The sequence below is a fragment of the Lutjanus erythropterus genome, chromosome 6, assembly GCF_056507025.1.
Source record: "Lutjanus erythropterus isolate fLutEry1 chromosome 6, fLutEry1.hap2, whole genome shotgun sequence".
In the NCBI taxonomy this organism is placed as follows: Eukaryota; Metazoa; Chordata; class Actinopteri; order Lutjaniformes; family Lutjanidae; genus Lutjanus; species Lutjanus erythropterus.
In genome coordinates this window covers 7750420-7764707 of record NC_139322.1, presented here as the reverse complement: position 1 = coordinate 7764707, position 14288 = coordinate 7750420, and the positions used below count along the sequence as shown (strand labels likewise).

The window sequence follows — 14288 nt, the reverse complement described above, 5'->3', positions numbered from 1 at the left end:
TTTATAGTTGATGCCTCCAGTTTTAATCTACAAATAAAGAAAAAACACTGAATGAAAAGATGTGTCCAAACTTTTGCTCACTGTAAAGGTTTTGCTATACTAAATGGAACGCAGGCGGCAACAGTGACACATCACAGCAATGGGTCAAAGCAGTCAGTGTGGTGTGCACATATACATGTGTATGAGCCAACAAGCACAATAGCGCATTGTACCCTTAGCAACCCAGGTGCTAGTTTGGCCTTTTCAGTGTGTAGGCTGCCATCTTTGAGGTTGCTGTCGTTTCCTGTGGGCTTTCAAAACGTAGAGATGCCGACTGAAACCAAGCAACCAATGGCAGGCTTACACTCGCAGTGTGCATCCGGTGAGTCAGTCCAACAACAGCAGCACCCTGACTCTGTTTGACCTGAATGGAATGGAACCTTAATTAGCATTGAACCTGTTTTTTACCCTGCTATTTCATGTCAAAATGGCTGCTGTGAAAAAGGTCTATAAACATAATGAAATGCTGAAAAGGCTGACAGGAAGATGACGTTCAGGGAACAGAGGGAGTTTGCTGGTGTTGCCACTGTGATCACTAATATACAGTGTTTCATCATCATTCAAGATTCATAAGTAACAACCACGAGTGCACGTACGCGCTCTACATCAACGATAAAGACCAAACAGTGTTTGGGAGTCTGGAGCTCAGACCAGTGACAAACTGACATTGTTAGCTTTCACAGATGTTATCTAGAACAGCTGGATTCCCTTAATGTCCCGTTTGCTGATTCTGATGCCTCTGATTGTGTGATTGTGTTAGCTTTACCGTGTTTCTTGTCGACTGGCTTAAGAGGATCCCATAAGGCGACCTAGCATGAAGTCATCATGCTGCATTGCAGACTGAAAGTCAAGTACTGTCAGAGTATCTCTCCTTCTTGTCACTTTGTTTTTTTTTTTCTCTTTTGGTTGTTGGTTTTTTGAAGAGACAACAAACAAGCTTTGGCACACCAGATGCTCAGCTAACAAATAAACAGTGATAGCAGCTGCAGAGCCACTAACCTCTTTCATGAGACATAAGCGACAGAAGGAAAATGCAACAATTTGAGGGAGACAAAGGCAGGGCGAGAAGGAGATTTTTACTTCACTGTGGTAAGAGTCACTCCCTCAAAAAGTAAGACAGTAAGGTTTAGCGAGGAGTGGGCCGAGGGGGCTTCAGTCGCACATTCCTCCTAGGAGCCTCCAGAGGAGGTTTATCTTGGGGCGTCTCCACATATTCCAGGAACAACGAGGAGTATGAAGCTCTAGAGGGGCTGACTGGATCGGGTCTAACGAAGAGAGAGCAACGCTGTTCTCCTGCCCAGTGTTCACTTCAAGATAATGTGGTAGCCGTCGTTCGTGTCATCTGGGGACAAAAAAAAAGGAAAACGTAGCAGGGGAGGGTGTTATAAATAAACCTCCAATGATAAAGTTCATCAAGGCTCTATGTTAAATATAGAAACAGATAAATCATCATTTATTAGTGCCACACTACCTTTCATTGTGTCCAAAACAAAACATACTTCATCCTGGAAGTTCTGAATCATCTGTTAAAAAGAGAATAAATGTTTAATGCTGGTGGGAAACAAGCTATGGCCGTTTAATACTGTCTGTAATGACAACTAGTCTCTATGAGGTTTTTAATATCATCTGTGAGTGTGATTTGGAAGTGTTTAAGGCAGAGCGCAGGGGGGCTATAGAAGAAATATGATCTTACCTCATCACTGACCAGTACATGGATGCCAGTGGGACCCTGTTTAAAGATCTGATTTATCTGTCTGGGTGAAATGTTGAAGAGTTGAGCGATCTTCTCTGTCAGCTCAGCAGCTGTGAGCTCCTCTAGGTAAATGGCGTGATATACTGCAGGTACAAAAACACAAATACACATTATTTGCTAACCATTTCCATACAGTAAAACCTCTACTTGATGCAAGTATGTGTTATGATTACACTTGTAAATACACTATATCTGTATTTTGTGTATGAACATTTACTTTGTACAAAAGGACTCTGATTTTTGTTGTATTTTTGTGCAAAGAGAGTGATGAATTCTGCTTTAGAAGTTGCACTAACAGCAACTTGTTTCTCATAAATTTAAGAACAAGGCAGCAGGCATGAGCAGCAGCAGCTACAACTGAACTTAAAGGAATAGTGTTAGATCAGAAGATCGTTTCCATTTTCTTTATTCACACAGTGGCCATTTTCCTCTGACGTCAGACTCAAGGAAGGAATCATCCAGTGTGTTTTACTTTGAAAATATGTTAAAAACTTGCATTGATATATCAGAATCAGTCTGTGCCTCTTCATACGAACTGTGTAGCACCTAACAGTAAGGCTCATCCCTATCTTGACCACAAATGAGTCAGATGCATTTTTAACCTACATGTCTCACACAACAAAAACACGTTTTAATCTATACAGCTGTCTGCACCAGCTCCGTACATCTCACATCCCAGCTGCGTCTGACGGCCATAAATGCAACCTGAAGCATTTATTTAGACCTCAGCTCTATTTTTTCAGCAGTACGTGCACAAATGTGAGGCTGGTGCCCAGTAAAAATGCACTAAAACTGTATTTTACCCACATTTTGTAACCGAAGCAGAACAGAGTGCGCTCCGGAGCCAGAGAGCAGCTCAGTCTACAGACTATAACCTGACTTTATCCAGCAGCTGGGAAATGAGACACGGGGAACTTTTTGACCTTTTTTTTTTCCCTTGGAGTGTTTATTCATAGGCAAACTGTAGTTTAATGCCACTAGAAAACTTCACTGGTAAACTTTTCTACCTCTGCTCTGATCGCCATCACCTCTCTGCTCTGAGCGCTGTTGGGGAGCAACCTGGGGTTCAGCGTCTTGCCCAAGGACACTTTGACATGAGTCCAGATGGAGGCGGAGATCAAACCAAGTGGCAACACTCACTTTGTAAACTGATGACTGAGAAGTGCACAAGACAGATTTTTAACTGTATTTGAAGGCTGCCATTTAAACATTACTCTTTTTTTTTTATTCCAATGACTTTTATTCCAGTGTTTTATATAATGATGCAATGGTTTGTTGATGTGGCTAAAAATGCTCCTAGCTACTTAACTCTCTGGCCTCCTATCCTGTATTCAAAGTTTTATCTGTGCTTTTCTGCTGTAACAAACACACAAAAGCCAATGAACATGAACTGACCAAAGAAAGTGTTGGCGGCAGCATCTCCGTTTTCATGTTTCACTTGCTGTTCCCGTGTCTGCTGAGACTCTTGGCAAACATAGATGGTGAGCCTCGGGCGTACCACCCTGTAAGCAGCATCCACAGAGAGAAAATATCAAGATGGCCAAACGTAAGAAGCCCTTCTTGATATAAGAGTATATATATCATGTAAAGAAGATAGGATTACATTAAAGAGGACCCACCGTCCTTTCAGTGCATTGAACAGTCTTATACCATCAGCTGGCCCGCAGATCTGAATGACGTCCTCCCTGGTGAGCTTCAACAGGTCTGCCCCTGGTTAACATAAGCAACACCTTGGTTAAGAGTGTAAAAACCTCCCCTTTACATGAAATACAAAAAACAAGTTTGATTTTGAAGGATCCAACCATGTACATGTACGGCATAGTTATAAAAATAATCTAAACCTTAATAAACACCTCTAAAGGAATGTTTTTTCACTTATCCCACCATCAGGCAGCTTGCATCTTGCTAAAGGACACTTAAGCAGATATTTTGCACCATGCAGGGTTGAGGCTTTGGTCCTCAGGAGAATAACAGCCCAAAAATCTTTTTTTTCTCACTATATAACCAAGTGTTTGCTAAATACTACCAGATTTCCTGTCTGCCTCTGTCATACAGGATACGTCACATTGTTGACGTCATCTATCTAGTGAAGTAAAGCATTTTGTTATAATTTATTTATTTATTCATTCATTCATGCAGTGCACTGACATGAAAAGAACATCCATGGCAACTTAACACGTGGCTCATTCACAGTGTTTGATGGTTTGTTAAACTGCTTCAGAGATGATATTTAAGTAATAACATTACACAGTGCTATGTAAAAGGCTTAAACACAAGACGCTTCATTTCTCTCAGTGAATGTTTTACTTCATGCTGCTGTGGCCTTTATGTTAATGTGATGGCATTAAATTGAGTTGTGTGCCACGAAACAGAAATGTTACTTGGTCCAATAACTGCTGTGACTTTAATGAAAAAGTGCTTATTCAGACATGAGATCCTCATGTGAAATTGCCATCACATTTACATAATGAGGTGAATGTCTGAAAGGGGCTTCTTTTCCACTCACACTTCCGGCTCTTTAAATTCTAAAATGTTACAAATGACCAGGGGCATCAGTAAGGGCTTCAGCGGAGCTGTTTTGACAGTCACAAGCAACAAAGTACTAAAATGAATTGGTGTTTTGTTCTTAAGAGGCATTTTACCTGAGAAGTTGGTGAAGAGCCGACAGAAGGGCGAGAAGCGGTTTCTTAGAAGCCACTGTTGTGCATCTTGCGGTGTTGCTGTGGGTAACAAATTCTGAGAAGAAAGAAAATAAGAAAACCCCGAATAAAACACTTTCTGTTTTCTGCAGCAATCTCAAAGAGTATCTCAGAGTTCGCTCTTAGAGGTCATGTGTCAAACTAAATTAATCGCTCTTTTTTCTTTTTTACAGCATGTTGTGTGTCCTGTACTTGGGAAAATATTATAACTCAACAAGAAACCTGTAAATATACAGAAAATTGGCAGATTTGACTCAGGCTGCATTCTGTGACTTCAAAACTTTTCAATATATTAGGCAAAAACAAACAATCACAAAAAGTCTATTTTAACAGAGAAATCTGTAATATATTTCCTGGAATGAATCACAAAATAACCACGACATGACGTCCAGAATGTGTATTTTCAGAGCAGTGGGCTTTTGTTTTCAGGATAATGGGCTTAACTAGAACAACTGACATTTATAAATAGCAGACCACCTTATAGGGTAAGACTTGTTGTTGCTCGTTATTGTCAATTTATGAGGCTGCATGCATCCTGCAGAGCTCCTGCAGAGCTCCTGCAGCCTGCATATCTCTGCCATGTCTCAGGAGGAGGGAGCGGCGGGAAACAATTCACTTCAACCATCAATCGTATATTAAAAACACATACAACCTCTTTAATATATAGTCTATGGCTTCAAGTCACTATTTTGAACAGCAATACTGATTTTGTCACGCAAAAATAAATAAATACAGAATTAAACATGATACATTTAGTAACGGTGAACAACAACTGACTGGGACCAATAACTGCTCTCAATATCAATAAGCCTGAATCTCTCAATAATTTAGGCAAAAACTATACATAAATTTAATTAGCGCAGAAGTTGATTCATCTTTACTAATCTAATCTTACTAAAGAATAACCTATCAGCAGATATCTGCCCAAATATACAGCAAGCAGAGCATGAGATACTCTGTCAAAGTGAAATAACAGAAGCTTTGCCTGGTTCTCTGTAATGCATGGAGAAGAGTTCTGATGTCATGTCTTGACCTTGTATTTCTGATTTATTGTTGGTAAATGCTTTCATTCCCACCTTGAGGCAGATTAGGCTTATTTGTGTTTATTTTATGATTTCAAAGTGCCTCGGAGAATCTACTGGGAGGCAGAGGTTTAAAACCCAGATGTCAGCTTTGCATTTGTGAATATTAATATGAGATGGTTCAGTGAGGCAGCAAGGAGGAAGCCGGGCACTAAATCCAGAGAGCGAAAACGCTCTTGTACTTACATCTGCTACCTGAACGACGGGCTCAGGCTGGTGGTTTGGTGATCCATTCCTAAAAAGGATGAAAAATTGGCCATGTCAGAATCCAGGAGCAGTACAGAAATCCACATTAAGAAGAACCTAAACACCATGTAACTAGGTGGATTTTATGGTAAATTAAATTCAAGCAGCACTAATGATGAAGTATTGGCAGAAATGGTGAAACACTCCTACCCTTCCGCTACCGGGAAGCTGTTGTGTGTGCTGTTGAAGCCAGGAGACGGGGAGTTGTTGACATACGTGACCTCGGGCCAGGGACAACACTGCAAAAGAAAAACACATTTGTTACTGTGGCATCTAAATTACCTCAGCAATACATTTCTGCTGTCAGTAGTTTTAAGATGCAGATATCCCTTACACTTAATTCATCCAGAGCATTTGTGCTACAGTCAGAGCAAATAAAATCCACAATTTGATTTGCTAGTCTTAAACAATTTGAGCTGAGATGAGTCAGTTAATCCATTAGACCACTAGTTCCCCAAAAATCACAAGTGGTCCTCGAGGCTGTGTCTGATCTGAGGCTGTCAGAGTTCGATTTGAACATCTTAACACAAACCCCAATTTATACAAAAGTCTGTGTACAAAACTATTCAAGAAGATATTTTCTACCTTCGCTCAAACATAGAAGGTTACTTAGTAGGCCACACCAAAGTGATATATCAAGCTCTGTGATAATGAATCATTATTACTCCTTTAGTGAGGAAAAGTGTGTATCAGCCTCGTTCGGGAGGTTGTTAAAAGAAAAAAATGAAAAGATTATCCTAGAAAAGAGAGAATTAACAAAAGTAAAGGTCCTAAGAATGGAGTAAGGAGGGCTCCAAGGAAAAAAAGGTTGGGAACCACTGGATTAAATGACATAAAAATGTCTGTTTTTTGTTGATCAAGCAAACAAGTAAAACATTCTCTGGTTACAGCGTCTCAGTATTGTTCTGCATAATATCGTTGTAAAGTAAATATGTTCTATCTAAATAATTGACAGATGACTTGACAATGAAAATAATCCTTGGTTGCACCTCTTGCTGAAATAAACAGATAGATTTTGAGGTTGACTGACAGCTCATTACAAAAATGTTTTCGTTCCAGCTGTTTACCTTTTTGGTTCAAGAGATATTTCAGATTATGAGAAAGTGGCGTTAAATGAGGTACTTACCCATATAATCAGTGTCTTACCCACAGTAGATGTTGATCAACCTGCCTCTAGTTTGGAGAGGCAGCAGGAGTCTCACTTTTCGTTGCCATCAGACAGCCAGAAACCACTGTTATATGAGCTAAGTATCACTCTCTCTAAATAAACCAGACTCCACTGCAAAAATCAGTCATTTTACACTGCAGAATGTGAGAGTTGCTGGTCCACCGCTGCCTCAACTGGTGAGTTTGTTTGTGTCATTGCGTGACTTTGGACTGTTAAAAAGTTAGTTCGGATTCATCAAAGTCACACAATAACACAAACTAATCAATCATGGCAGCAACTCCTGTGCTTCACAAAGTAAAACTACTGTTTTCACCAAAGGAATCAGGTTTGGAGAGATAGGGCGATACTTGTCTTATATAACTGTGGTTTCCTTTCGGAAAAGGCTGTCTAACAGCAAGGTAAAGTGGTAAAAATATAGCGTACACTTTAACAGATACTGGTATTTTTATCGGTGGCCTTTTTCTGAGTGGCTAAAACATTTTGCTGCTGTTCCTGTTCACAGCAGCACATTGCTTAGCTTCCCACACCAGGACACCAGCTGTCAACAGCCATCTACTGTAGATAATACACTGACTAAATATAAGTGCCTCATACAGCACCACTACAAAAAATCTGAACTATCCCTTTCATTGTGATGACCTCTCTATTCATCTAATCATTCATTCCTTCATTACATTAGTACTGCAGTATGCTAACCTCTGTCAGGATTGTGGTTTCATAGGAGGGCTGGTACTTTTCCTTCTCCTGTGGCGCCCTCTTCTCCATCTTCTCCCTGTCAGTCTTCTGTTTCCTGTCCGCACCTTTAGGCTGAAACAGGTCATGTAGGAGTTATTTAGGCGGTGTTCATAAATAACAAACGTTTGTATTGTGGTACATCAGTGTTTCTACTCGAACTTCTCACCTTGAAGACTTTGACCTGGCAGGAGGCGGAGTGGAGGTGTTCTGTGTACTCTTCATTCTCGTTCTCTTTAAACGTGTCGATCTGGATGCGGAAAGGCACACCCTTTTCTCCTCCATGCTTGCGCATGGTGAATTCTGTGCTGATGCAGTGTACCTAAAAAGGAAAGGAATATAAAATTGAAATCAGTAAGTTACTGATGACATAACATAAAACTTAGGTCATTGAAATCAATAAATAAACAGATCTTGGCAAAAAAATGCTGTGTTAGTATTCAGAGTCTGCATGATGACATTCAGTTTACTTGACATTTTGCCAAACAGAATAGATGAGAACACTAAATGTTAACAAGCTTTCCTCCATGATGCCAAAGTGCTTAAAATTGCTTCAGATTAATGCCGTTGCGTTTAATGAATGAAAGTGATGAAATAAAACAGTGTTGTCTGTCTTGCTACCTGGATAAAAACTGAGGTTCTTTTTGATGGGTCCCAAAGGAACTCCACAGTGTTAAGCTGAGTAGGGTTAGCCCTGGGGTCGATTATGCCGACAGACATGGGGATATCTGCAATGGATCAACATAAAACAGGCTGTTATCAAAAGATTCTTCGTGCACATCATCCTCTCCATAATATCACCACTATAATCTAAACTTTACTTATAATACAAGTTAACAGTCAATATCTTGAAGTGAATTTATCCAAGCACTACTGGTTGGTTAATATACATACAAGGCTGCACAGCAACAGTCTTCCCACGCACAAATCCAATCCAATACAATTCATAAGAACCAGAACTTTCTGAAGCCATCAAAGTAGACAAGACTTTTTTCACTGAGTACTCACCCAGGTCGAGGATTCGATCCCCGGGCCTGTTCCAGCGCCAGCCTTCCAGCTGCTGGTGCTCTGTGTACTGAAGTCGTCGGTCATGAAACACCACGCGGATGATGCTCTGAAATTTATTGCAACAAAGAATTTAGTGCAGATATTAAGGCTATTAAAGCTAACATGCAGACGACGTGTGAACCTGCAGGTCATCGTCTTACCTTCACCATTTTACCAGTGATTTCCGGAAGTTCCCCAATTTTCCGATTGTCAAGCATTCTAATTTCATAGGACTGGCCTGAAATGACAAGTTGATATCATGAACAGACATGCAAAAACCACCTGTGCAGGATTCAAATGTCGACTTAGAATATGATTGTCACTGTTATGAACAAAGCTTCAAACTATTCGATACAGTCCTACTCACAATACGATACCATCATCATGATACAGTGTGCTGCTAATGGTAACAGTGGCATGACTATGAAGTTACTTCTGCATAACCACATATACTGCCAGCGAGATAATCAAGATGCATCACAATGTCTGTGGAACACAAAGGAAAAAGGATTCCCCTAAATGTCTTTCACATCTTAAGTGCAAAGGCCTTTTTACCCTAGATGCATTTTTGTCAAGGCATTAATTTACACGTTAATAATATTTTTCTAAGCTGTATTTATCTAATGCAAGATTTCACATCAATGGCAGAGTTTTGCTGAGTGATATTGTGGCTTTTATTTTTTCAGACTAAGGTCAATTTCTCTGAAGTTTCACTTCCGACATGCTCAAATCTCACCAACTGACATCACATCCGAAACACACGGCAGATCGCTTGTTTCACAACCAACTGTTTGCAAATCATATAATACATTTCGCCTATGAAATCACTCCTTTGCTCCTTCAAACTTGGGGCCATACTGCAATACGTCCTAAAGCAGCTGCGGTTCAGTTTCAGCTAAACCTAACCAAGGACTGAAACTCACCAAGTTCTCCTCTCTTTCTTTATATTGGCTGTTATTTTATCTTATAAAGTACCAAATAAAAGGGGAAGCTTAGTATTTCCTGCCTGAAATAATCACAATTTTGTGCTGTTTATTCATGTCGCTGTTGGTGTGTAAAGGCCTTAAAACACAAACTGACAGCAATAAAAAATGCATTGCTCTATTGGTTCCAGAGTATGAAGGACATACCCACACAGACCGTACTGCAATATATTTTCAGATTGATTTTTAGCCCTTGCCCCTATTCCCCACTATAATTCATCTATGAACATTTACAATCATCCAGGTGATAAAATATCTAGAATTACTGGGTCAAACTGAATTTGCATTCAGTGGCTTTTGACTTAGTACTCTTAGACATCAATAAATTTAAATGAAACTGAAAAATACTTTGTGCCAGGGCTCTTGATGCTGACCTTGGTTGAGGTAGGTGAGTGTTTCATCATGCAGTTTAACGGCTGGCGAGGTAGCTGCACACAGAACATACTGAAAGGGAAGGATCTTGTTGTCGCTGTCTGGAGGCAGGTTGGACTCCTCCTGCTTGAAGATGGGGAGGGCAAGTACATCACTGGGGACCAGAGACAAGAGAACAACACTATTAATAAGAAGCCAAAGCCTGATCACAAAACAAGGCTACAGAACAGATATATTTACATTTAATTCTAAGAAATTATTACTTTCTACTCTGAACCTCATGATAAAAATAATGTTAAGTTAATTTGAGATTACCTGCCAAAACCAGACAAAACATGAAGATAAATGCTGTGTTCATCAGCTTTGCAGTTCATTAATTATAGTGGGGGGAACTAAGGTAACTCTACTAAATACCAGGGTATCCAGTCAGGATCTCATTGCTCCTCTCAACAGAAGCATTTCGGGAACAAGCCGGCACTTTGCAGCTTCTACGGTATCATTTAACAGAGCACTTAACCAGCCAGAAAAGGGAACAAAAGAGAAGGATCTTTCTCCAGCAAAGCTAAGTGCTTGAGTCAGCAAAACCTAAATGGATTTCACACAATTTCCATGATGAAAAACTGAGCAAAAGCACCATCAATATCTACTTGGACTTTAAACTCTTGAATAAAACCTCACAAAATGAAAAGGCACAGAACTGTGTGCAGATATATTTACGCTAATGTATGAAAGATGTGCTGCAGAGTGATAGGCATAACACTAATGCAGCAATCAGATTTAATCAAAGAGTTTTCTTCATCTGATAGTCACCAAGCAGCGCACTGCTTTGCAATTCATCTGCATGTGGTGATTAATTTGCCCTTCTGCTATCTCTCAGTGTAGGACTTCACATGAATTTAAAGTGTGAAGTGATTTCTAAGCTCAAACTGCACACTGATGTGGATACAAAAGCCTAAAAGCACTGCACATTAGTAACAACATATTTAATTAGTCATAATTGTCTTATCTCCTTATACACTTAATATTTAATACTTATATTACTGTAATTTTTGAGTAATCTCTGTCTTCATCTAGAATAGAGCTCACACCCGAGAAACACGCTCTGCAAATGATTTTAAGACTGGATTTCAAATGTTTTAAAATAAAATAAAATATTAGAAACAAACTACAAAATTGAGCTGCACCAAATAGTCGGTGGGAAAAAAATGTTTGCGAAGGGTTTTAATAATTGATTAATCTTTCAGCTATTTTTCAAGAAAAAATGTCAAACATCTGATGGTTCCAGCTTCTTAAATATGAGGATTTGCTGCTTTATTTGTCATTCATGACGGTAAATGAAGAGTCTTTAGCAGAGTTGGAAATCAGCACTAGCTATCAGCCAAATGCTGGTAAGATCTGAAAGTGGGTGGTAGAGTTCAGAAACAAAGTAATGCTGCACTATTGAGTAGTGTAATTTCCAACCCCAGTCTTTAGGTTTTGGACTACTGGTTGCCCAAAAGAAGCAATCTGAAGATGTTACTTTGAGCTCTGGGAAGTTGAGAAGAGCATTTTTCACTATTCGTTTTTTACATTTTACAGACTACATGATTAATCGTGTTAATAATCTGCAAGACTAATCAATGATGAAAATAATCGTTAGTTGCAGCCCTACTACAAAGCAAGTAAATTGGCTAAAACTAACGATTATTTTCATTGCCAATTAATCTGTCTGCTATATTCTTAATTAATCGAGTAGAAAAATGTTGTTTCCCAAAGCCCAAGATGACATCCTCAAATTTCTTGTTTTGTTTACAACCCAAAGATATTCAGTTTACTGTCATGGTGGGGTAAAGCAAACAGAAAGTACTCACATTTAATAAGCTGTAATCAGAGGATTTTGACTTTTTTTTTCTTTTAAAAAATTACTCAAACTGATAAATTAATTATCAAAATAATTGGCGATTAATGTAAATTACACTGGTACAGCTTGAGGTCAAGTGAAAACACACACTGCTGACATTTAAGCTTAAGCAGCTGATAAAGTTTCACTAACTTTAGAGAGTGACAACGGAGGGTGCCATTACTGTCATTTTTTAGCCCCCAAATACATACATTTTAATAAATATGAAAAAAAGTTTGTATTGTATTTCAAACAAGTCACAAATCAGTTGTCATAGTTTGGTCAATATCAATGTGCAGCACCAACTTAGATACAGTGGTATCTAAAACTCATACAGTACCTCATGCTGTATGCCCCAGCACCGAGCTCCTGACCGATGCCCGAGAGACTGGCATCAAAGTCCTGGACCAGTCCGGACTCAATCACTTCATCCGTGAGAGGCAACTTCAGAGCCCACGCCATGGTGATGATGTGGAGACCTTACGGAGTGCAGTTCTGGCTAAAACTTCAAGTTTTACCTGTTTCCCACAATCTTTGATGGAGAAAGTGACACAAGAAGTTTAATATCATCGAATGTGGCTCCCATTTGATCATACGACAACACGCAGAGGTTTTAACGAGGGGTATACTCACAGAAACATGACAACATAATCAAATGTAGAGTTTGTGTGACGTAAAATTGTCATTCTGAACAATGCAGAGCTTCTGACGTTAACGGTTATCACGTTTTATGCAACCGTGCACAGATGCATTCAGAGTAAGATAACTTGTGTTAAGCCATATTTGTCGTATTTACTTATTTATTATTTAGTTAAATAACGTAATCAAATAAAAATACAGAGCATACCTTTAATGAAAGTGCAGCTAGTTGCTAACACTGCGACAGTGTCATGCCATCATGTCGCGCTCCTTCGCTCCAGCAGCACTAAAATAAACATGTCGAGCTAAACCACCACAAGCTACATAGCCTGACAGCTAACTTAGCAAGTACGGTGCTAACTCTTCTTTTGCCTCAGCTACTGGGGATTCACGAGAATTAACTGTTTCTTGTAAACATATCTGTAAATATAAATATGTCAAAATTGGCTCAGACTACTAAATATATGTAATAAAATGTCTTGCTTTTGTTTGTTTATCTAGCTTCGTCAGGAAAAGGAGCTTCCGTCATTTCCGGTTGTTCTTCTTCGTGTTGTTTCATAGTAGTAGCGCAGAACGTTGAGGCTCATTATCGCCACCAGCCGCTTATGGTCGATAAGACAGCAGGGTGAGGAGACTGACTGCTTTAAACTAGGATTGAGGTTAGTAAAAAGCAAAATTTAAAAAATCTAAAATGTAAAAAGCAAATGGGAATACAGACAAATGATACAGACATAAAAATACAAGTATATTTATACAAATAAATAAGTACACTTTAAAATTAAATGTATTAAATGAAGTGAAGATGAACTAGATTTCATTTATATCTTATTTTACATATTTTATTTTCTGGTGCTCTTAATCTTAAGATTTTTTTAGGGCATTTGTACTACTTGATTTTTCATCTCGATTGTATTTGCTCAGTCTAAACTTGCACTTGAATGTTAATGTGCTTGTTAAATTTGTATTCTGCAACAAAGAATTGGGGGAAAAAAACTATAAAGAAGCCTTTTTTAAAAAAAAAAATCTTTCACATCAGTGGTCACTATGAACTACAGACAATGCAAGTCATGGTTGTTATGGTGAACTAAAACTAAGTGTGTCAAAAAAAAAAACTTATACGTTAACTGAAATAAAATATAAACTCTAGATTTTAAAAACCCAAATTAATCAAAATGATACTGTGTACATACAAAACTCTGAAATAAAACAGAAATACACAGATATAATTATAATAAATGAACAAACAAACACATAAATAAATAAAACCAATACTGAGACAAATAAAAACTTGCACTAAAAGTGAACATTTCTAAACAATAACAACTAAACTGAAATGAGGAAACCAGCTCTGGAAACAAAGTGAAACTCAACTGAAAACAAAAATTAAAAACAGTGTTTTAACTCTGATGCAAAGGCTGTAAATATATCACCACACAACAATAAAAAGTGATTAATAAAGACAGGATTTATTTGATTTATCTGACAGAAAATGACAAAAAGCATCCAACTTTTGTTTTTCCCTTATCTTGCAAAGACCTGAACTTTTTATGTGCTTTGCAGAGTCAAAAGACTAATAACTGATATCTTATAATTAGGCTCTTCTTTTCTCTACTGATAATGTAGTATATTAAAAACAATATCATATACTG

General features: G+C 38.5%; 1 protein-coding gene across 1 annotated transcript; it reads right to left on the bottom strand.

Annotated features, from left to right (window-relative positions):
• Positions 1-1096: 1096 nt before the first annotated feature.
• On the bottom strand, positions 1097-13187 carry tfcp2 (transcription factor CP2). The gene is made up of 16 exons (XM_084720417.1): positions 12848-13187; positions 12341-12532; positions 10124-10275; positions 8928-9004; positions 8728-8833; positions 8341-8447; positions 7889-8041; positions 7684-7794; positions 5970-6058; positions 5760-5808; positions 4435-4528; positions 3412-3502; positions 3188-3294; positions 1733-1875; positions 1511-1562; positions 1097-1381 (listed from the first exon to the last, which is right to left on the bottom strand). The coding sequence occupies exons 2-16, from the start codon at positions 12460-12462 to the stop codon at positions 1344-1346; spliced, it is 1491 nt and encodes a 496-aa protein (XP_084576543.1). The 5' UTR covers positions 12463-12532; positions 12848-13187; the 3' UTR covers positions 1097-1343.
• Positions 13188-14288: the final 1101 nt, after the last annotated feature.